The sequence below is a fragment of the Camarhynchus parvulus genome, chromosome 17, assembly GCF_901933205.1.
Source record: "Camarhynchus parvulus chromosome 17, STF_HiC, whole genome shotgun sequence".
Lineage (NCBI taxonomy): Eukaryota > Metazoa > Chordata > Aves > Passeriformes > Thraupidae > Camarhynchus > Camarhynchus parvulus.
In genome coordinates, this window is record NC_044587.1 from 4,191,149 (window position 1) to 4,215,439 (window position 24,291).

The 24,291-nt window shown below is 51.9% G+C and overlaps 1 protein-coding gene across 2 annotated transcripts in view; it reads right to left on the reverse strand.

Annotated features, from left to right (window-relative positions):
* NTNG2 (netrin G2) overlaps positions 1–23,714 on the reverse strand; it is a 48,238-nt gene extending 24,524 nt beyond the window's left edge. Inside the window, exons 1-3 of one of the 2 annotated variants that reach the window (XM_030961375.1) lie at positions 23,653–23,714; positions 19,801–20,906; positions 1,515–2,158 (exon numbers count right to left, since the gene is read on the reverse strand). In XM_030961375.1, coding sequence (XP_030817235.1) covers positions 1,515–2,158; positions 19,801–20,013 — 857 coding nt within the window. In that variant the 5' untranslated portion in view covers positions 20,014–20,906; positions 23,653–23,714. Of the gene's footprint in view, positions 1–1,514; positions 2,159–19,800; positions 20,907–23,419 lie in introns of both variants that reach the window. The other variant, XM_030961374.1, reaches the window with a different exon arrangement.
* Positions 23,715–24,291: the final 577 nt, after the last annotated feature.

Below are 24,291 nucleotides of genomic sequence, written 5' to 3' on the forward strand. Positions count from 1 at the left end.
CCCCCAGCTGCCCTCGGGGTGGATGCGGAATTTTGGATGTCTCGTAGAGGTTGCGGCTGCTCCAGCCCCGGGTATGTTTGAAAGGGGTTTTCCTCCCCTTCCCTAGCTGCCTCTTTGCACAGAATTTTTAGGGATTTTCTGTCTTGAACCAAGCTCTGTTGCTATTAAATAGTATTCAATTTGGCCATTAAAAAGTTGATGGGGAGCTGGGGAGGGGGGAGGAGGACAACTGAGAGGAAGGTGCTGGTTTGGGGAGAATCCCACCAGCACGGCCTCAAGGCCAAAGTACTGAAGCAACAAATCCTGCCCAAGGCAGGCAGGAAAGGTAAATGGCTCAGAGGAGGAAGGTGTTCACTGGACACTAAGTGAATTTTAACTCTTTGAAGCATCAAGCATCCCCAGGCTGCTGTGGGAGCAGTAACAAGTCCTTGGTTATCTGTGCTGATTTTGGAAGGCAAAGTTCATTGCACAAGCACTGACATCAAACATTTAGTCCTAATTTACCAGACACATGTGGAGGTGCTGTCCCACTCCTCTGCCCACATGCCTGAGCCCCCCGGGGCTCTCCCTGAGCTATCCCCACGGTGGGCACCCCAAAATGCCCCTAACCCAGCTAAGAGCCACAGCTGCTCATCCCAGACAGGCACCACACCGTGAGAAAGACCCTCACTGCTGCCTCCTGCCTGCCCTGACGGGTGGAAAGGGCTCTCCCATCCCTCGCTGCAGCTTCCTTCCCCTTGGAGCCTGTTCAAAGCCAGCCTCAGTGGCACCTGCGAACATTTCTACTTGCAAGTCTCAGAAGCAAACCGTTTGGAACCGATACAAACGACTCCTCTGTCGCTGTGGTGATGCTTGTTAGCATGGGGTGGGTGATGGGGAGAATTTTCCCCTCTCTCCTGTAAGTCTCTCACAAGCTGGATGGGAAATCAGCCATCTCGGCACTTTTCCACCTTACTTTGCTTTTTCGGTTGATGTCATAATGTAACATATGGCATCGTATAGAGAAATGAGAAACAAAGCCCAGGAGAAACAAACCCCCTCCTGCTTCCTCTGCCCCAGATGTGTCAGGGGGTTTACCCTTACCCCAAACTTCATCTGCCAGGGCTGGGGCTGCTCAGGGTGTTCAGGACTGACTGGGGATGACCCACCCTGCTTGTGCTGGCAGGGAGCTGGAGTTTAGAAGGGTGAGCCTCATTCCATGCCCCACATCCACCAGCATCACCCCTGAGACATCTGGGCTAAGGTTGGCTGTGTTTGTACAGCTGAGATAGGGGACTGGAGGGAGCTCAGACCCTGAGTGTCCATCCAAGCCACGTCCCAGCTCCCCCAGCACCAGCTGCAGGAGGACACAGCCTTGGAGGTGCCCCTGCCGTTCCCTGCAAGGACACATCTGCTGCCCTGCCTGGGGGGAAGGGGTGTTAGAGGGAGAAATGGTTATCTCTGGGTCAGCAGAAACGCTGATGGCTCAGTTTTCCAGCAAGGATCCACGCCCAAAGAAACCCAGCAGCCGTTACCTGCCGGTGACTTCGATGTTGGAGACGGCGTAGAAATACTTGTACAGGTTCTCCCTCTGCACGTAGGTGCCACCCAGGGCGGGCCTCAGCAGCCTCATGCGCAGGTCGGTGACGGTGAAGAAGTCCTTGAGCCCTTTGGCGCTCTCCAGACGCGTGTACAGGTTGTCCATGTTCTTGAGGTCGGGGCCGGCGAAGATGGCGAAGCGATCCCGCACCTCAAACCGGACGGTCTTCTCCTTCTTGGAGCCCGCCCAGCGGGAATACTCCTCGGTGCAGAGGACCCTGTTGGCACTGGTGGTGGAGAGGTCCCTGACCCTCCTTGCTGGCATGCTGAAGGCCTCCATGCAGTCATCTGCATAATACTGGTACGGGTGCCAAGTCCTCCCGTTGTCCAGAGACTTCTCCAGCATCATGATGGTGGGGCGCCCGTACTCGAAGGTGATGACTATGTCGTCGGTGAGCTCGATGCTCTTGTTCCAGGACAGGGTGATGTTGGCCAGCAGCGGCTCTGGGTACCGGCGCCAGGTCACGCTCTGCCAGTAGGTGGCCAGGCCCTCGTCCTCGCTGTCAAACATCAGCTTGGGCGGGTGCGCCAGGTCGGGGTTGGAGGCGTCACACTCGTCGCTGCACAGGTACGGGTTCTCCTGGAACGACAACGATGGTCAAAATTGGAATATTTACCAATAGTGGCAGCTGGGGTGTTTTCATCCCAGTGACATTTTGGCCAGCTGGGTGTGTGGTGTTTCACCCCAGAGACACTTTTGGCTGGCTGGATGCTGCAGCTTGGAGGCAAGTCCAGGCCTGCAGGAGCTCTGGTGGCTGTGGGATGGAGCTTTCCCCATAACAGGGGCTGCTCCTCAGGTTTCCCTCTGGTGGAGAAGCTTTAAGGTGATGGTGAAGGAAAGGAGTTGGTTCTGATGGAGGGTTTGGATCCAGAGCTTTATTCTGGCCCACGGGCCTCTGAATCCAGCAACAGCTCCAACAGAACTCCCTGAGCCCGTGGGTGCTGTTCCTTTTAACCTGGGGGAGAGGGGGAGGAAAGGAACACAAGGGGCCACCAACCAGGTATGGGAGGGGAGGTCTCAAGGGACAAATGACACCTGGATGGCCCAATGTCCCCCCAGGGGTGGAGGGCATCTTTTGAATCTGCCCAGTCACTCAATGCCCTTCTGGAATGCCGGGACTGACAGACAGCACCCAGCAGGGGCAGGGTGTGGAAAGGAGGGATGATTGACACACCTGGGCAAGGAATCTTCAGGGAGAAACCTGAGGTATCTGGCGCAAACCATGACATCACAGCACAACAGATCACCCGAGAGAAAAGCAAAGCCTGGGCATGGCGTGGGCAGGGTGGACACACGGGCCCTGGTTGGGCTGCTTGGGTCAAACCTTAACTGCTGGGCTGGGCTAGAGGGTGCCAGGGCTCTGGAGGATGCTGGTTCTGAGAGTGAATTTAAGGCAGAAAGATGTGGCTTTGCCTCAGCTCTAAGAATGGCTGAGCTGCTTCCTCTGAAAGGCCCTTTGGGAAAGGGCTTTTCAATTTGGCACGGGGCAATTTTCATAGAAAGCTCCTTCCCTGAGATGGTCTCTGAGAAACCTGGGTTAAGCTTGGCTGATTTACAAGCCTAGGAAAGCTGTGCTCATCCCTGCAGCCTTGGAGGAACTGAATGCCTGCAATCCCCCAAACACACCCCTGCCTCTCATGGCTCCTGATGCTGACAAGGCTGGGACACACCATCCCCCCAGTGCCTCTGAGCACAGCTAGAGGAGGGAAACCCAATTTCTACTGCTCCAAGCTGGGACAGAACTGAGCAGAGAGAGCAGAGATTTGTGCTCCTGCCCAGAGGGAATGGGGTGGGAAGGATGGCTCATCCCACCCAGGTGACAATGTCCACTGTCTCCAGGCCTGAGCAGTGGGAGAGAGCATCCAGCCATCCCATTCTGCCCACACATCCAGGCTGGTGTGTTTTGCAGGGACAAAAGATCTCTTTAACCTCCACATGCCCACGTGCTGAGCTGCACTAGGACACAGTGTCAAGGTCATGTGGAAGTTTTGGGGGTGGGCAGCTGTGCCAATGCATTTATAGCTCACCCATATGTTTGTCAAAGCCCAGCACCACTGCCCTGCAGCCTTTGCCTCCAGGAGTGAGCCCGTGGCTCATCCCTGCCTTGGGGATTGTGTAGGGCTGTGTTCTGCTGGGTACAGACCACAAAAAACTCTGCAACACGCTGCAAATCCTTTTGGTTTTTTTGCATATAAAGCATCTCTTTGCTGTCACTTTGCCTCCCTCTCAGAATCAAAATCCAAAGGATTGGGGAGGGAGAGGGATTGGTATGACAGCGGGCTCTGCTGCTCTGGGACCCTGCTCAGGAAGGCAGAGGCACCTGGCAGAGGAGGAGGTGATAAAGCAGCTGGAGCTGCTCAGAGCTGCTGGCTGGAGGTGAGGAGCCTGCTGGAGGTGAGGTCTGGCTCTCCTGAGCACAGCAGCTTTCAAGGTAAGGCTGAGCTGGGCGCTGTGCTTTGGTTTGTGAGTGCTGTGTATGGTTGGGAGCCATGGGGAAGTGCTGTGTGTGGGATCAGCATGTTCCTGCCTGGCCCTGGGGATTTCCTGCAGTGCCAGGGTGTGGGGAGATGATACTGGTACCTGGAGGCTCCAAAAAGTGACTGCAGGGCTGGATCTGAGCAGGTTGGGTGTCTCTGGCTGCTGCAGGTGGGGGAAGAGGCTGCTCCTGTGTCCAAGCTGGCTTTGACCCAAGGAACTGTTGGAGTCTGAGGGCTGTGAGCAGCTTTTAGGGTGCTCTGGGCACAGCAGAGGAAGGGATCTGGCTGGTACAAGAGGATGCTCTCAGGTGCAAAGTGGGGCTGTGCTTTGAACCTGGAAACCTCTGAGTAACACAAAGTGCTCTGGAAAATCTGGGCTTTGCCACCTCCTGCCAGGCAACCAAAAGTCTTGGAAACGACTTAGAGCTTCTTCACTCCACATGTGTAAAATGGGCCTTTGGTGGCTCCTCAGAGCTCAGAGATGTGCACTGAAGGCAAGCAACTGTTTGCAAAGTCAGTGGAGGCCACAGCACCCAGGAGCCCTGAGAAACTCCTGAGGACACAAATAATTCTGTGTCTGGAGCAGCATGTGAGCAGCACAGTGTAAATAAGGCAGGAGGCTGCTCTGTCAGCACAGGGGAAACAGAGCAGTGAGTGGCTGATGTGTAGGTGAGAGCCAGGCTCCTGTGCAGGGGAGGCAGCTCTGGGGACACAGGGGACTCCTGTAAACACAGCACACGTTGTGTCTGTGTTGTGCGCACGAGGCTGCCAGGCAAAGCAGCACATGAGAAAACAGGTCAAAAACTCAAAGTGTTTTCAGCCCAGTCTTTGTCTGACACACCCCTGCCTGGCAGTGAAGCTGCAAAAGCTGTGCTGGGGTTTGTTCCTCCTGTCACAGCCTCAGCCTGGGCCATGTGTGGCTTTTGTCACCTCTGTGTGTGCTGGAAGGAAGGGCTGGGACTGGAGCTGCTGAGCCCACCCTGCAGCAGGGAGGTTACTCACAAACAAGTGCTTGGGTTGATGCTTTAAAAGCAAATAGCTGAATTATTTACTTATTTATTTATTTAGTTTGCAGCTGTGATAACTGAACAAAGGAAGATCAGTGGAGTGCTCAGGCTTGCTTGGGTGGGTGAGGTTAAGAAGTGAGGGCACCCCACATCCCCCTCAAAGAGGGGGAGATGCCAGCTGGGCTGTGCTGGGGCTCTGAGCCACGCTGGGGGGCCCTCTCCTGCCACAACAAGCTGTTCTGGAGTAGGGATTAAAAAACCCTGAGATATTGACATATTTAATATGCTCTCCTGACTCGTCACGTTCAGAGGAATTGTTTACCTCTGCTAATGAGACACAGCTTCCTGCTGGGGGATGGAGCTGCCTCTCAGCTCAGCTTTACAGCGGTGGCTGAGGGAAAAGGCACAGAAATCCCCCTCAGCTGAAGTGCTGGGGGCTCTGAGTGTGTTTCCTGTGCTCAGGCAACATATTGTGTTGCAGTATGGTCCTCCTGTCAATGTGGCCATACAGATGGCTTAATATGACAGCCCTGAAAAGACCATCCCAGAGGTCCATCTCTGCCACTTGTCTGAAGGAGGGTGCAGCAGGTGGAGGATTGGCTTGGGATGGCAGCAAAAAACTCCCTGACAAGCCTGCCCTGCTGCTCTGTCTGAGCAGAGTTTGTGTCTCAGAGCTGTCCTGGCAACAGAGCTCTTGCCATGAGCCTTCCTGTCCTTGTGTGCAGCAGGAACAGCCCTTGAGCTGGTGTGAGATGAATCTCACTGAGGATTTGCCCCTTGAGCTGGTGTGAGATGAATCTCACAGATTTTGCCCCTTGAGCTGGTGTGAGATGAATCTCACTGAGATTTTGCCCCTTGAGCTGGTGTGAGATGATTCTCACTGAGATTTTGCCCCCTGGGCTGGTGTGAGATGAGTCTGACTGGGTATTTGCCACTTGAGCTGTGCCCACAGTGGCCACCTCCAGGGCTGTGGATGATGTTCCTATCTCCCAAAGCTTTCTTTGGAGTGGCCAAATGAAACAAACAAAGGGCTCTGTGATGAAACCACACCAAGGGAACATTACCCAGACAAAAGGCTGGCCGGGATGGGAGGGGGACAGATTTCCCTGGAGCAGTGAGGGGAGAAGCTGAATCTGATCAAGCATGATCCCCCTCCTCATGTCCTGTCTGGAGGAACAGGGCTGGCCCTGGGAGGGTCCTGGCAGGTCAGGAGCAGGGAGAGAGGAGTGAAAACCCTGCCATATGCTCATCCCAGGGAATGGAGGTGCACAATCCCTGCTGGCTCCCCTGAGAATGTGCTCAGCTCAGCAGGCAGCACCCCCAAAGATCTCCTGAACCACCCTGATGCTCTGGGGAGGCAAATGGCTCAAGAGGTGCATGGTTGTAACAGGGCAAACACAAAAATAGCCTGCAAGTGACAAGGTGGGGGAGAGCCTCAAAAGCCACCGAGTGAGTCACGCCACTACAGCTTCCTCTGCTAAAATGAAGTGTTCCTTTTTGGGGTTAGGTTTATTGAGTTGTCCTTCCTCTGTGGGATGCTTGATGCCTTTTCTGCTGGGGGGGTGGTTTGGAGTCAGCCAGGAGGGCAGGGGGGAGCGGAAACAGATGGCCACATTTTGGCTGCTCCCCTGGTCCTGGTAAGATCAGATATAGCACTATTGAAACAATTCCAGGTATTATTTTTGAATCTGGTTTCCTCCTCCAAGCTCTGTGTCCTCCAAAGAATCTGTCCAAAGTCTTGAGATATTTAAGTCTTCAATCTAAAAGTCAGGATGCATTAGCCAGGCAAACTTGGTCTCAGTGAGCTTAAAATAAACCAGTTCACTTTGAGTCTCACGCTATTAAATCAGTCGTGAGTGTCCTCACAGCAACTAAACATTGCAGATTTCAGCCTCTCCAGCTCTTCTTGTTGGGCACTTTTTGGGGTTTTTGCAGCCTTGCTTAGCCCCAGCTCAGTCCAAAAGGGCAAATCTCCAGGGGACAAACTGTGAGAGCCTTGTTGAGGACACAGTGCCCTAAAAACTGGCATCATGGTGAGGTTGTGCCTCTGTGAGCCAAACCATAGAATGGTTTGGGTTGGAAGGACCTTTAAAGGTCATCTGGTCCAACCCCCTGCCATGGGCAAGGACATCTGCTAGGTCAGGCTGCTCAAAGCCCCCTCCAGCCTGATCTTGGATGTTTCCACAGATGAGACATCCATCACCTTTGTGGTTTTACCACGCCAGTATTTTATCACGCTCTTTATAAAAGTTTGCTTCCCTACAGCTAATTTGAATCTGCTCTCTTTTAGTTTAAAGCCATTCTCCCTTGTCCTAACACTACAATTCATAACAAAGAGCTCCCCCCATCTTTCCTGTAGACCCTCTCCAGATCCTGGGGCTCTGAATCCTCCTTGTAGGGCTGCCCTCAGTGCTTCATCCCCAGCCTGGGGAGGACACTGGGGGGTTGTCCTGCTCCAGGTGCACTCAGAGGGTCCCATGAGCTCAGTCCTGGAGCTGGAATTGTGTCCAAGCCCTGGTGCCTGCTGAGCCAGCTCTTGGATTTTGCCCCCTCTTGGTGCCTGGAGTCAGTTCTGGGCAGAGATGCTGCAAAAGGGATTTTCTGAAGGTGACAGCAGAGACTTGCTCCTTGAGGAGGATTTCTTGAGAAACAAGATATTGGTCTGACAAAGCAGGATGACAGGAATCCAGGATGCTGCAGAGAAGCTGCTCCCCACCTTGCTGGGAATGGGGGAAACCAGCCACAACAAAAGGCCTCACTTTACAAAGCCCAGATGGTTTTTAGGGCTCTTAATGACAGCAAAAGTTCACTTTTGGGGTTTTTTTTTGGTTTTTTTTCCTTTGTTTTTTAAGCCTCATAGCATAAAATTATATATTTTTGTAGGTGCAATTGCTTGATTAATCATTAGGCTGTTGAATATTTTAAACAAACTAGACATCTGTTGTGAATGGTGAAAGCTGCACAGAAATAAGACTGCAGCTTTTAGATCTCCATGCCAAAGGGAGGCTGGAAAGCAATTGCAACCACTAGCTGCACAGTGAAGAAAAAAAAAAATAATAATATTAATAATAATAATATTAAAGGGGAAAAAACCCAATAAGATTTGAGGAAGGAAAAATGAGTAGATGATGTGAGAGTTTGTACTGTCCAGCCAAGGATGCTCAATCACAGCTCATACCTGGTGTGATTTGTTTAATGGTGCCTTGAGAACTGTCCTGGACTTCCTTTACTTTTGGGTATCTCTTCTGCTTGATGGAATTGTGTTTAAGCCAAGGCCTCTGCCAAAACCTAGAGCACCCTGGGACAACTTGTTTTTAATTACAGTCTCCTTATAAGAGTAATGACAAGGTCGCATCAAATACAATGAGTTTTGGAAAACAAAATTTCCTATTTTTTAATTGGGGTAGGGGGATTGGAAATCCTTGGTGCACTATAGGAAGATTTTTATTAAAGGGGAAAAAGTTAAAAGCATTTCTTCAGCACAAAGATCAGTGCTGTTGTGTGGGTTTCTCTTGGGTGCTTTCTTCTGGAGTGTTTTTTTTCCCTCTAAGAACTGGCTCTCAAACCCAACTAGAGACCTCCCAGACCTTGGGTGTCTCCAGGCTCTCCTGCAAGATCTGGCACTAATTGGGACTGGGGGCTGTTTAATAGGCCCCCAAACAGTCTGCAGAGCCAGGAAAAGCAGGTGAAAGCACAGAAACCTCCTTCCCTCCTTCCAGGGACTGCTTGTGATGAAGGAAACCTTGTTCTGAACCTCCACCTCCACCCATGAGGGGACAATTCCCTCTGTACCCCCGACCACATCCAGCTGTGATGCTTAAGGAGCTCTCAGGAGTATCCCAAGGCCTTTCTGCTTCCCTTAGGACACCCAAGGCCCTTCTCTTTCCCTCAGGACACTCAAGGCCTTTCTGCTTCTCTTTGGGACACCCAAGGCCTTTCTGCTTAACTTGGGACACCCTAGGCCCTTCTGCTTCCCTCAGGACATCCAAGGCCTTTCTGCTTAACTTGGGACACCCAAGGCCCTTTTGCTTCCCTCAGGACACCTACAACTCTGCCTTTGAATTTCTGCTCAAAGGGCAGCAGATGAGGTTCACAAAGTCCCCGCGTTTCCTCGTGCTGCAACTGAGTCCTGAAATTGGTATCAAATTTCCTCCAAATCCTGCAAAAAACAAAGGGATCAGCAAAATCTCCATGTGCACCTGATCCCTCCTGCCCTGCTAATGTCCTCACTGTGGAGTGGTGTCACTGCAGGTGTCCTGCAGCCTCCTGTCCCCTGTCTGCCACAGGCAGGGCTGGTGGCCATGGGACATGGGGGTCCCCAAGCTGCAGAGGGAAGCACAACCAGCCCACTCCCTGCCTGCCTGTCCTGTGGATGTTCTGGAACACAGTCCTCCCAAAGCTTTATTTTCCCCTCTCCCTTCCCCTGCCCAGCACCACGTTGGATGCACTGGCTCCACAGGCTGTGGGGTGGAGCTGAAATGACCTTCCCAACATTTCCTTTCCTGATTTGCACTCGGCTGAGTGCCCCAAGCTCATGCTGAGATTGAGCTGCAGGGCTTCACTTCCCTTCCATCCCCTGCCCTGGCTTTCCTCACTGCCAGGGCTCCACAGGCATCTGCATTCCCCTGCTCTGGTGTGGGTCAGCACAGGGAAATTGCCCCCTGAGCAGGGAAGGTTTCTGACCAGCTCCAGTGCCAACCACTCTTAACCTCCCCAGTGACACAGAGTTCAACCTATTTTCTGCAACACAAATTTCTGACAAGGGCCACCCTGAGTGATGTGTGTTTTGGGAGACTTCCTTGGCTTTTCTTCCAATAATCACTCCAGGACGTGATGCTGCTTCCCAAACAGAATTGCATTTACCCAGGAGAAAACACAGGCTCATCCTAATGACATCTCAGGGTGTATTCACTCTTGCTGCTCCTGATCTGAGGGTTCAACTGCTCTATCTGGATTTATGACAAGACAAGGTGATTTTATGATCAAAAATAACATTTGTGAGTAATTAAATCTTATGCTTTAGGGCATAAACCGTAACCTGCCAGTGGCCAGGGTGGGACTCTAAGAGAGCTGGAAATACTCTCTGACAATTAATTTTCACTCTATTCATGGGCTGGGAGGGATCAGAGGGGTGAAACAACCATAATTAATTTACAGAGATTATTTCCAACAGCTGGCAAGTGGCATAACTCACTGCAGAGAGGGCTGGGAGCATGGAGAGGGATCAGGAGAAACACAAGGCCCTTCTTATGCCAAAGAACTCCACAAATCCCCTTCCCTGTGAGCCCAGGTGAAGGTCTGTGCCCTCCTCTGAGGGACATGGAGGGACACTGGGATCTGCCTGGCCAGGTCCACTCTTTTTGCCCTGATTCCCCTGTCCCCCAAGTGGGCCATGGGCTCTCCCCAGTGCACGGCTGTGACTGGAACCAGGAGAGCATCTCAGGAACAGGTTTGGGATGCTGTGATTTGAACCTGGAGAACATCTCAGGAGCAGCTTTGGGACGCCTGTCAGCATGCAGGGAGAGGTCCCTAATGGGGCCACAGCATTGGACTGTGGAGACTCTGGGGAGTCTTTCTTCAAGATGCTAGGTTTTCTGCTTTTTTCCTTGTTTTTAAAATACCTCTTTGGTCAAGCTTTCTATTTTAGATAAGACAGGAGCTGTCTCATAAGGTAGAGGATGCAGTTTTCCCATGGGCTGCCTGAGCAGCTGCAGCCCAAGAACCACCTGGGAATGCTCCAGCAAAGCACATCCTGCAGGCATCACTCTCCTCTTCCCAGTGCCCCTCCAAAGGGGCATTTTGAGGTGTCCCACATGGGTTTGAAGGTTCTGGCAAGGCACCTGGGCATTGGTGAGGGGTTATTTTGCAGCTTCACCTCTGCGGGGGAAGGGATGGGATGGGATAGGATTTGAAGCTCAGGGAGGGCTGGTGGGGTGTTTTGCTCACCCATGTGTCCTTCCTCTGCCCCCTCCCTCCCCCAGCCATCTGCAAGGGGCTCTTATTAAGGCAGAGACAGCAAAAGGGGAGAAAACCGTTCTCGCTAACAAGCTGTTTGCTGTTTATGAGCAGGTAAAGGCAGAGCTGGGATGAATTATTAATAGGGTGGAAATGGGGTCCCTCCACAGATCTGCTGCTAATTCTAGCTCAGCCGAATGTCACACCCTCCATCTCCTCCCCGAACGTGGTTTGGGGGATTGATTGCTGCTCCGCTTCCTTCCCCTTCCTGCCGGATCCGAGGCTGTCCGAGCACAAGGTCACCCCTGGCCGGGGCGTTAGGACAGGCTTTGCCTGGTGGGGCTTTGGGAGAGCATGAGTCAGCAGAACCAGCCCTGCTGCCTCTGGGTGAGACACCAGGACGCACTCAGCGAGACATTTTGCTGTTCTGCCTCTTCCCTTTGGCCTGAAGCAGATACTCATTCACCGAGCAGCGCCGCTCGCTCAAGGCTCTCGGGCTCCCTTGGGCCCGTCTCTCCGCCAGAGAAGAGATTCAAGCCCTACTCGTGGCTGCTCTTCCCCTTCCCCCTCCAGCCTGCTCTGAATTCCAGAAGCATCTCGTTCGTATTTCATCCAGGCTCAGCACTGTGCCCTTCTCTCCACCAGCCCTGGGGAGACATCGCCGCGCCAGACAGGGTGGGCTGGTGGCAAGGCAGCGTCCTGTCTCCAGATGGGAAAATTGAGGCAGGGAGGGATTTCAGGAGCAGGCCTGGGCTTCACAAGGCATTGTGGGCTTCACCTTTCTGATGACTGAATGCCCCCAGGCACCTGCAGCAGGGCAAAGTAGAGGCTCCCTCACCCAGCCTTGATGTGAGGCTCAAGGAAATCTGTGCTCTCATCCCACGCTGTGTCTGAAACTCTCCCTGTGCTCTGGCAGCACCTCATGAAAAGGGTCTGAACTGGTATTTGCACCATAAATGACACAACCTCAGCAAAAGGGTGACATCCAGGCAGGAAGCACCCTCTCCACAAAGGGAAGATCCAGAGGGAGATGCAGCTTGTCCCACACAAGGGCTGAGCCAAGTCACCTGTCCACCCTAGCACCGCAGCTCCTGCACCGACACAAATCCCCTCACGCCCACTCTGGCTGAGCCAGAAACAGAAAATCTGGTTACAGGAGGAATTTCAACCTCCAGCCTGAACCCAGCCCAGCCCAGGGGTGACCTCTCCAAGAAGGGCCCCAAGTGTGCTTTTTGCAGAGTGGCCTGGAAGCAGCACCTCCATTTCCAAAGCCCAGGGATGGCTTGGGAGCAGCACTGCTGCTGCTGCTCGATGCCCTGCCCAGCACCCTGTCCTGAGAGGATCTGCAGCTGATTTGGGGGCGGCACAAGGGTTAACCCTGCCCGGAAAATTCCACTCCTAAGCAGATAATCTCATCTGTGCTGGGTGTACACACACATCACCCGCAGCAGCCTGGCCTCCCGTGGAATAATTTTTGAGCAGCTCTTTCTTTGTGAAGTGCTAATCCCCCGGTGAGCTGCTCTAACCCCATCCCTCCTGCCGCCCTGGGCTCTCCTCCATCCCCACCTCCCTGCCAGGCTGCACCCCTCAGCCTCCCCCTTGGGCACTGGGGGCTGTGGGGTGACCTAGAGCCTGGGATCAGGCCTAGGCCTGGGATCAGATGAACCAGACACCCCTCAGCTGGCAGCCATGGGCACGCATTCAAAAAGCAGCAGATTAATCCCATTGACTGCTTTTTATCCTGTATCCAAACTCAGACTTTCTGTACCGGGGACTTGCAAGCTTCGCTCTTCCCAGGGCACTTCCCTGAAGCTTGTTTACAAATTAAGCTGCTTGGATTCCACCCCATCCCTTCCCTGCCGGATTATTAAGCCCTTGCATCTTGCCACAGAGATGTATTTGTGTCCGCAGCCCCTAGCAGCAGGAGCACAGCAGCAGCGACCTGTGTGCAGGGCTGCGAGTGCATTATTGATTCAGGACTAAGAAATTGCTTAGGAAGTAGGAAAAGTGTCCTGCTCTCTAAAAGCTTGTGCGCCTTGTAAGCTCAATACATGCAGCCTTTGCAGAGAGGCTCGCTACGCCGCTATTAATAATTTATTCTGTAAGAGAGGCCCTGATAGTTTGAATGGGGGAGGGCAGGATGCAGAGCCCGGGGGTGGGAAAGGGGAGGCAGTGGAGGCTCTGCTGTTCTTCTCAAATGGAGGTGCAGATGTTGCCCAAAGCCTGTGTGGAGGGGGCACAGCTGGGTGATGTGTACCCCTGCACCCACGCCAGCCTCTGAGCAGGGCTCCTGTGTCTGTCTGCTGCATCAAGAGCTCTGCCTTGGCTGCTGTGGGAAAAGCATTTGGCTGCTTTGTGCTCTGTGTCAGGGGAACAATTCAGCAGGTGCCTGTCAGAGGTTTGCATTGAGTTGTGTGAGCCCAAAACATGTCCTGGCTGTCCCTGAGACCCCGACAGTGATCCTCTCCTTAGGCAGGGCTCCCCAAACCTCCTGACTGGCAGCACTACAGAGCTGGAGCAGCTGACTCAGCCAGCAGATGGGGAGTTACAAACCCTTTGGCTGGAGTAGAAACCAGTTGAATCTGTGCTAATTCTGCCTTTGGGACGTGGCAGTGCCAAGGCAGGACTGGACACGGTGCTGGCAGCATCCCTGTGGAGAGGCTCCTGCATGGCTGGGGATGAAACCCAGCCTGGTGTCTCTGCAGCACTGAGCTCCTGGGCCAGCAGCCCCCTGTGGCTGTCCCTGCCTGGGGACAGCTGAGCAATGCAGAAATCCAGCCCTGAGCCAAGAGGGCTGCCTAAGCCTGGCTGCAGGTGGCACTGAGCAAATGTGCAGAGGCGCTGGTGCCAAACAGGGCAGGGCAGTGGAGTAGGGCAGGGACAGGGTCAGGGCTGCAATTGTCCCCTCCGGCCCTGCCTGGAAGAGGGGGAACAAGTAGGAGCCTCATGGGACATGTCTGAGGCTGCAGGGGATGGCTCATCTACCTGGAGTGAAGGCTGCAAGTCCAAATTGCTGTTTGCCAGGGCTTTGCAGGCAGTAGGTACTCCCCAAAGGCATCTCCAGAATGGTCACCCAGCAGTGCTGTGTGGTTTGGGGAGGAAAAAGCCTCTTTGGGGTTTTCCCACACAGAAACCTGTGCTCTGTGTTGAACTGCCTGAATAACTGGGTCAGCCAAAGCTCCACGGCTCAAAAGGCTGATGGTAAAAGGGTGGTTTGGGACCTGAAATTAAAATCTGAAACTTAGAACTGGACTTTCACTTGGGGAAACCACAGCATGGTAGGATAGCATTTCTTCCCACTCAGGCAGGATTTTCTGTAGGGAGAAATCCTTTTAAAGTGTATTGAAAATCATATCTATGCTATAGAATACAATGCAGATTTTAAAAGAAATAAATAGGGAGGATTTGGCTTCAAAAGTTGCCTATGGAAAGCTGTGGTAGCTGGAGCTGCTGTATAAGGGCTGCTGCAAGAACTGCTCTCCCAGCTCTGGCCACACTTGCCAGCAAGTCTTCAGTCCATTCTCTTCTCTTTTTCCCATCTGGACGTTGCTCCCTTTGAAGAGCAAAGCTTTTCTTAAAAGTAGTTTACTCTTCCTGAATACTTCAAGGTAGGGGAAAACTTTCTTGCTCACTGTACCAATTAAATTTACTTGACAGCTTCATTTTTATCACTGTGTCTTTTCCATCAGCAGTTGGAAACGATCCTTGTTAGGGGAGTAGCATCCCACTTTACAACAAGATGAATCCCGAACTGGGCATTTAAGGAAGTTGTTACAGGCTGTTGAGGGGAAAATCCAGTTTGCTCAGCACTCTCTAATTTGAAGCTGAATTGTATTCTTTCATTTTTCTGTGAAGCCTTTCCTTTTAAAACACCCAGATCCTGCTGCACTCTGAAGTAGCCTCAGTGGCAGGAGAAGAGCAGTGTGTAATTTGCTGAGCAGCTAATAATGTACAACCCAAGGGTCTGGCCCCAAGGGCAAGGAGCCACTGATCCTGACTTCAAACAGTGTCCTCTGCAGCAACCCTGGTGCTGAGGAGTGATTAAGGGTGGGAACAGAACCAAAAGGCTCCAGCTCTTTCTCCCACACTCAAAAGCAGTGCCACAATGGGTGCAAGGGTGGACTGGGAGACCTTCCTCTGGGTGGAAATGGCAGAGTGTTGTCTTTTCCAGTCTTTCCTCAAAGGAAAGGGGAGCATTTTCCAGGTGTTAATTTAAGGGACTGCAGGGGCTGTTAGCACTTTGCAGCTGGGAAAAGAAAGTCACTTCTTTCCCTCTCTACAGCCCTGCCAGGGGTGTACAGGCGATCTGACAGCACAGAGTGAATTTCTTGTGCTGCTGAATTCTGGCATAAAGGCAAAGTGATTGTCCCCAGGGCCATATGGGCTCCACAATGAAGGGCAAAGGGGAGTCCCAACTCCCTCTGCTACAACCAAGAATGGGTTTGCCACCAGCAGTGGGTAGTGCTGATTTATTCAAGGAGGAGGGAGAATATCCGCTTTTCTTGGAAAGGATTTTCCGTTGGACTTGTATACAGGCTCTGCTTAGCCCAAAGGATGTCCTTGAACCCTAGGGCAGTGAATTACTTGTGTTTTGTCCCCTGGTTCTACTAAAAACAAGGTAGAACTCTGGCGGGCTGGGAAAGGGCTGTGGGTCTCTGCTCAGGGTACCAGAAAGGATGAATCCATCCTTTAACCACCAGAACATGCTGCATGTTTAAAAATGCTTTTGGAATAGCATTGCTGAAACAATTATTTTTCCCTTCTTACTTTAAAATCTTTGGCTTTTCCCTTCTTATTTTAAAAACTTTTGGCTTTTAATCATCCCTAAACTCACAATCCCTTGTTTGCACCTAAACAGGTGTACAAAGATATAAATGGGAAGAATTGTATGAGATGGGCTAAAAATGCAGGGGAAAGGCTTTCTTAGCCCAAAGGTTTGTCTGCTTTTTCCAATTTTAGCACCCAATCCACAGGAGAAACAGTCCTTTAGTACAAGCCTTATAACCACATGTCATTCAGAAAAGTTTAGCTAAGAATTAAACTAAACATCCAATTTGGCTGCATGTGTAATGAATAAATAAAGCCTTTTCCTTTCATGTACCCGTGCCAAAGTCAACAAGCTCTATTAGCTGATGAAACAATGCTGACGCCAAATAAAAATACCCCTGACCCATCAATATGGGCTGAGAGCTCGGCCCTGCATCAAAGAGCGTTGTCAGAACAAGAAATACTGTCTTGACACTTCTGGGGGGAGAAAAAACTCCCATTCCCGCAGCAAGGTGGGTTCCCTGTGCTCTCACTGGGATGTCAAGGAGCAGCAAAACCATCCCATAATGCCTGTCTGTTATGGACACCTCTCCTTGTTTCTGCTGGAATGATTTGGAAACCCCTTGATCTGCAAGGAGCTGGGGCTGGGCTTTGGTATTTGCTTGCTCCCCACTGCATGCCCTGTATGTGAATTCCCCACCAAACCTGAGGAATTTTTATCCTGTGTGCAAAACGCTGACACTTGGAAGTGGAACTCCCAAAGGGCCCTGCTCAAAGAAGTGCTTCAGCATCTCAGAGCATCTCAACACCTGGGAGCAGCCTGCCAGCTGTGCCAGCCTCCTCCTTCTCCTGCCCACGAGGGTGGGAAGGTGAAGGAACGCCACATCTCCCCTCTGCCCCATGGGGATGTGCAGCTTGGCTGTTTCCCAGCTGGGCCTGCCCTGCAAACCCCTCTCCTTTGAAATCCACATTCAGCTGCTCTGTGCCATGCCCTGCCTGTGATCTTTGAAGTCTCACCCCTCCCTTGACACCCTTGGTTTAAAAGATCTGTTCCCTATTAGTTTTCAGTCACACTTTTAGTTTCATTCAGGCTTTTATTTACTTATCCATCTTTCTTCCTGCTCCCACCATTCCCCCTGCCCTGCCAGGAGGCAAAGTACAATTCATTTTTCAGGTGACCCTGCCAGGACGGCATCGCCATGAATAGGAACAGGTTCAGAAACTGTGGAAAAAGCAAAACCCTTGACTTTAATAAGCAGCAAAACGCTTCCCAATCAGAAGGAAGCAGCCAGATGTGACCAGAATTGTTATAAAACACAAAGTATGGTCCTCCAAATAATTCCTGCCATCTCTTGAAGCCTCCTCGCGCAGAAGTCTTGTGAGCACTGCTGGAGCTGTGGCAGGGCAGTGAGTGATCCTGTGGGCTGTGCAGGGCACACTCACTGTCTGACAAGGTCCTGGCTGTCACCAGGACTCTGCTCCTGGCCTGCCCTGCTGGGGACAGGGTGCAGCTCATCCCTGTCTGGCTGCCTTGAGCACGGAGGGGTGTTTGTGTGTCTTTAGTTTTGATTGCAGCTGTCTGAGCAGGGCAGGAGCCCCGCTGGGCTGCGCTTAATTCTGAGGAACGCGAGTTTAACCGCACGGACAGTCCCCTGCTGTTTTGAAAGACACCTAAGAAAGCAATACAGTCACCGTAAGAACTTCTCTGCTGGAAAGCCAGGCTCCTATGAGAACCCACCTGTTACAAGGAAATAATTAAAAACCTGAAGCGAAAGGATAGCAGGACACCAAAAGGCACCTGAGCAGGTTGGCAGCGAGGAGCTGCCCTGGCTTTGTGTGAGCTGCCGGCCCTCCCCTCCCCGGGGCTGTAACGATCCGTGGGCAGAGGCATCGATTTCTGCCCAGCACTTCCTTAGCGCAGGGGGAGCAGAACTCGGCTCACATCCTCTGCGGGCTCTGCTCCCTCCCCCTGCACGTCGATAGGTGTCAAGTCACCACCCAGCACCGGCGATGGAAGGGCCATTTCTTGCTGAGCCCACTTTCCACTGGCCAGAAGGGGATGCTCAGCAGTAAGTGGCCACGTGTCATTCTCGGTGACAAGAGGCAGTGAAAATTTAGCTTGATGGCCTCCCAGCCCACAGCACTCCAGTCCTAAGGGTGGGCTGGAGCCTGGATCTCTCCTGCAGCCGCCCCCTACTCTGTGCGCTGGGTGCTGGGTGGGCTCCTTGCCCACCTCAGCCTGGCTGCTCCTCCTCTGCTTCGTTTTTATAACTCTTCAGTCCTCTGGAGAGAACAGCTCTGGTGTAAGATGGGGGAGAAAGGGCCATGAATACAGTGGTATGTCACAAACCCATCCAGAAAAAAATCTAAAAAATACCTTGCAGTTTATTATTCCTGTTCTCAGCTTGATTCTTCACCAGGGAATTGCTCGGGGACAGTGCTGTGAGTGCTGGTTTCTGTTTTGGGAGGCAAGAGCCGGGCCAGGCTGGGGTGAGGCAGGGACAGGGAGGCAAATCCATGTTTTGCGTTTGTGTAGCTCTCATTCACGGCTGTACACGGTGTTTGCAAGTGTTACAGCACATGGCAGGCGTACGCTACAAGGAAATACTGCCGGTGCCCAGAATAGAAAGATTTCAGCTCAGTATTGACTGAATCAAGAGATGCAGGGAGCTGATTGCAGTTTGTGTCTTTTGCTTCCTTGGAGGTCAGTGGAGCTGAAGTCTGGAGCATCCTTAACCAGAGAGGGTTTGCAAAGGGCTGCAGTGAGTGTAGTGGGAAGCAATCTGGTGCTGTCCTTTTAATCCTCCTTCAGTCAGTCAGATAAATGGAAATACAGACTGACCCATCAATAGTTAACAGTTTTATTTGCAAACTTGGACTTAATCTTTCTTTTCAAACGATCTTTTAAAAGGAAAAGCTGCTACTTATCTGGAATTAGTGGAAAAGTCTTCCCTGTACTAATGAGAGCCCTTAGGCTGGAGGGAACTGGGTAACTACTTGGCAGCATATTCTGATGATCATAAATAAATGTTTGGCACCCCTTGGTGTCACAGGAGCATTTTTCTCTTGGATTTTCAAGAGGTGCCCTGACTGGCTGGGCCCAGGGTGGCAAACTGAGGCATGGGGTAGCACTGACAATAAAAAAATGGGACTCTCTGCACTGATTTAGAGGGAGAACTCCCCTTCTCATTACAATAAAAGAATAATATACTCTTTTAGAAGACACTCCTTGTCCAGTGCTCAGCCCAGTGGAAACCCTGCCAGCATGGGCTGGCTTGGTGTCTGTCCCTTAAATGTGTGTCTGGACCACTCCTGGGGGACCTTTGGGAGGGGGCATTACTGTTTTGCTCTTTGCTTTGACCCCTGAACTCTTTAACAATGTAAAGCCTTGTGAATTATAAATCAAATGTTCCTGCTGAGCTTTGTGGTGCACGGAATGAAATGCAATGATTAATATTTAAGAGAAAATAAGTTAAAGATTTTAACTACAAGGGCAAATGTCTATCCACAGAGCCTTTTCAGAAGAGAGGGAGAACCACATTTTCAGGAGCTTTAGTGAAGTTTGTGGCTGTCAGACCAACCACCAGAGCTGTGGGTGTGCAGGGGCCAAACTCCCCTGCCCTGCCCTTCATGCTGCCTCAAACTGAGACCATCTGCCCACATCCTATAAAATCCCAGCAGTGCTGGAGCAGCCCTTTGGGATGGCACAGGCGAGCACACCCCACACTTCAGCAAGTAGTGGAGCAGCTCAGGCTGCGTGCTTTTCCAAAATCCAAACCTCACCCAGGACTCGCTCAGCCCTCCCTGGCTCGTCCTCACCCTCCCTCCAGCATGCCAGCCCCATCCCTGCTGGGCAGGGTGGCTTCTCCCTGCTCTGCACACTGACAGCTCCAGCCAGCGGCCACCACGGCCACCCTGACCCAGGACATTCTCCCAGTGGCAGCTGGGCTGGACACTGCCTCCAGCCACCAGCAGAGCCTGTTCTAAGCCAGTAAATAAGGGAGCAAACACTTACATGGGTGCAGAACCTCTCCGGAGGGTCCCCACAAGTGATTCCTGCCGGGTCCACCCGCACGGTCACGTAATCCTTCATCCTCATGGCCTTGGGCTGGCACGCATAAAACTCCCATGAAGGGCCATCGTCCGTGGTCACCCAGGACTTGCAAATGTCATACTGTCCCATGGCCAGGGGCACGCAGTGCACGAGGAGAGCAGCCAGGTAGAGCATGGCAGCTGCGGCCAGGCGCGGGGTCCCTGGGCGAGGGCAGTGCCGGGAGTCCCGAGGAAGGCGGCGGCTGGGCTAGGGGTGGCTCTCGGGATCAGCATGGAAACTCCTCATCTAAAAATGCTCCACTCGAAGGAGATCCACACAGGAACAGGGATGATCCCACTCTGCACGCTGTATCTGGATGTGGAAAGTTCCTTTTGGCACAGAAGCCAGCTTTGCAATTCACTTGATTGGGAAAGTTTTGGCCAGAGTTGCTGATCAGTGGTCAAAAGTCTTCCTTAACCTCATTTTTTCCCCCTTTTATTGTACGAAAGGTCTTCCAAATCAGCATGAAAATATCTAGAGGTGACTCCAGTCAATCAATACAAAGATCAAGTTCTGAGTTGCTGATGAAATTTGATAGGCGTAAATTGGAGAGGCCGTGAGATGGTGCTGGATCAGGTTTTCCTCAGCCTTCTGGTCTGCTCCAACTGCGTCGCTGTGGACAGTGCCTTAAACTGTGTCTGCCTTAATTACTGGGGTGTTAGAACATTAGCACATGAAATAAATAGAGCATCTGGCCATCAGTACAACTCTGACAAGAGAGACTGCTTGGAGCTTGGAGCTGAAATTCCTTTTTCCCAAAGGATGGTTGTGTCAGTGTGAGCAGGTCTGTGCCCAGATCCGTGGTGGTCCCAGCAGCTGCTGGGTGGTCACTGGGGTGACTGGGGCCGGGCTGGCTTTGGCTTCTCCCGCTGTGTCCTGCGGTGGTGGTGAGGATTCCTGTCCAATTCTGCCTTTTGGCAACAGAGCACCAAGTTCCCAAAGCCTTCAGCTGCAATCCATGGGGCTACCTGGGATCTCCTCTCTCTTTCATGGTCAGGGCAAAGGCAGAGCTCATCAGCAGGAGGGACCTGCGAGAAATTGGAAGACAGATTAGGTGGGAGCAGGGGGAGACAGTGGGAGCAGGAAAAACAGGGGTCCCTCAGGAGGCAGAGCCCTCAGCTGGGCTTGCCAAGCCACCAGACAGGTTTTTGTAACAGGGAGATATACAACTTTAATAAAAAGCAATCCATAGTAAGATGCTTATGGCTTTTCTGCTGTCTGGGAGAAGGGAAGGAGCGCTGCCCAATTTAAGGTATCTGCTTTGCAACAGCAGCTGGACAACAGGAGCTCTAATGGGTCTTCAAATAACATCAAGAAGCAGCTATGGGTCATTAGGAGATGGGGAATATGCAGACAGAGAAGGGACAGACAGACAAATTGATAATCCTAAAAAGATAAGCAAATAAATAAGACAGCTGGGGAGACAGATACATTGCCCAGCATCCCCACATATGATTTATCTGAACAATAACATTTAATAAAAAACAATTTAAAGTCCTAATAACATTTAGGTTCACCTAATACAAAGAGCAATGACCTTCCCAGTACTCATTTCAGGTTAGAACAACATTTCTGCAATTTTGTTGTCTTTCCAGTATAGCTATAAAAATTGTAAGTAATTACAAAACAAAATGACAAAGAACCGAAGCGGGGAGGGGGGAAAAGTCAAACCCTCTCTCAGTATTAGATTCAGGAGGGAGATCTTGTCCAAGAAGGTGGGAGGCACATATCCAGAACAGAATTTTACCTTTGGATAATTCCCTTTCTATTTCTTTCCCCAACTTTTCTTTCACAACTGAGGCATATCTGCTTCAACAGCACGCTTAGCATTTCCTTTCTCATGAAGCTCAGTTACTAAAGCTCAGAAACTCCAGGTTAACAGATGCATTGATCCATGTTCAGGGGTTTCACACCGCTCTGCTACCATCTCCTTTTCCCCCCTTTTTGCTTGAAAGATTGCTGATTGAGATGAATGAGTTCAGAAAAGAGAAGCTGTCTCTCATGCTTCATTGCCAGCTCTCTACGAATAGCCTGTTATAGCTGCGTTGGACCTGAATAAACTCCCAGAAAAAGAATAGACTGGCTGCTATTTTTATATTATGAGTAAATGTAGTAAAAATAATAAGCCAGTGTGACACAGTGTTTATAAGTCCTACTTACATCAGAGCTGTCTTTTCAGTTATAACAAGTCAGTTCCTAATTATTACATCAAACTGGTCACTGCCAAGTGCCTGATAAGAGTGAGAGTGAGAGACTCTGGTATTGTGTAGAAAACAAGCAGGGTTGTTTTAATGAGGACTCCGGTGCTGTTAAGTTTATGGATCTATTTTCACAGCCTCAACAATTATATCTTGCACTTGAATGGCTGTCAGGGAAAAACCCAGGTAGAAAGGATCTATAATATCTATTAGTGTCTTGTTATGCTGGCTAAATGTCACAGATTCCCAGGGAAGTGAAAATTTGCTGGAAAAAATGTATTTACTGTCAGTTCATCAGCCAGGCAAGCGGGTTTGGGGTGAAGTCTGTGTCTCAACACCCACTTAGCCAGTCCAGTCCCTTTGCAGAAATAGTTGGAGTGTTGCTCTGGAATGAGTCAACATACTGCAAACGGGGCAGAGAGGCTCCCCAAATTAAAGGTTTCACCCTGCTTGATTTGGTTTAGTTCTTAGAAAATAAATCTTCACCTGATATTATTAAGAAACTGCAATTCATGGGAACAAATAGAATCAATGCTCTTTGTTCTCTTTGAAGAGTACTCAGCACTCACTGGGGACTGATAGCCGGAGTATTAAAAACACAAAATTAGATTGTGTCTTGACTTAGCTGGCTCCGGGTTTTTTTCTTATTATTGGATTAACACCCTATTGAAATAAAGGGACAACGCTGAGCAACAACTGAGCTGCTCTCGGATTAAGAGCAGAAAGTAAACTCAATGAAGGAGTTTTTAATTTTCTCTCAGAAGTGTTGCTCTCCCCATGAACTCTCCGCTCTCCCCCCGCGCTCAGGGAGCGGGAGGTGTTCTCCTCTTTCCCTCGCTGCCCATCCCTTCCCGGCACCCTGGACAGCGAAGTTGGGGACACGGCGGGGGGACGGGAGCCCGAACCCCGCGATAGCGCTGTGCGGCTCCCCGCAGAAAACCTGGAAATCCCACTCGCATCCCGCCGCTCTCCCTGATGGATTCGCGGTTCCCGGCAAAACCCGATGCCGCTCCCGCTCCGCCCCATCCTCCCCGGTTTCTTTTACCCTAAAGGACTTTGGGGGGCTGCACGGAGCGGGGAGGGCATCGGCGGGGCAGGGGGAGCCGGCGCTCTGGGCTGGGGGAGCCCCGGCTTCCCAAACTCCGAAGTGGGAAAATAAAACCCCATCCCGCGGCGGGGAGACGGGGATGCTCCGGGGAGGGGGGACAGAGAGCGGGACACCCCAGGAGAGCGTGGGAACAACTCGTGGGGACTCGCAGCGTTGGGGAATGGGGCAGATGCCGGCGCTGCCCGCCCCCCCTCCGCCCCCGCTTTCCCCCATGCCCGGCGCTGCGGGTCCTTACCGGGAGGGAGCTCTGCGGCGCGGGGCTCCCGGCGGAGCAGCGAACTTCGGGGGCCGGGGGAACCCCCAAAACACACCCCCCAGCCCTGCCCTGCCCTGCCCAGCCCAGCCCTGCCCAGCGCGGCGGGCAGCGCTGCGCCGCCGGCCCCCAAGGGCAGATGGCCGGGGGAGCTTTGTGCAATCCCGGCTCCCCTCGCAAGTTAATGCCGAGGCTGAAATCCCTTTTGCTCTCACTTTCAATCACAATCGGAGCTTTTATCTCCGTGCCTGATCCCGGCTGCGTAACTTCCTCTGTGCAGCTTTAGCACACACCATCCCACCGGCGGCAATGGGCTTCTTAAAGGTGCAGGAGGAAATGCAGGGGGGGGAGGAGGAGGAGGGAGGGAAAACCACCCGAGGAAGAGGATGCTGCGAGCGGGAGCCTTCAGCCCCGGCGGCCCCGCGGCTCCCGGTGCAGCATCCGCGCCGTCCCGCTGCCCCCGGCTGGTTAACGGCAGCCGGGAATGCCGCTCCTCGGGGCTTCTCTTTTATTTTTTTCCTTTAAGAGCCTAGAAAAAAAAAAAAAGAAAAAATTAAAATCATGAGCTCATGTTTGCTCGAGAGAGAGGAAAAAAAAATCTCCAGTCACGAGGGTTTCCCCACACGTGTAAGTCCTCGCTTGGTGTGCCCTGAATATTTTGGGGAGGCTTCTGCTGGTGAAGATGCTGTAAATGAGGCTGCGTGCGTGTGTGTTGGGGGAAGAGGGGGTGGTTGGAATTAATAGGATAAACAAAGCAGGAACTCGGAGATGGGGAAATCAGATGGCTGGGAAATGCTGGATACTGGTGGGAATGTGCTGTGAGATTTAAATGAACCAGGTTTTGCTTCGGGAAG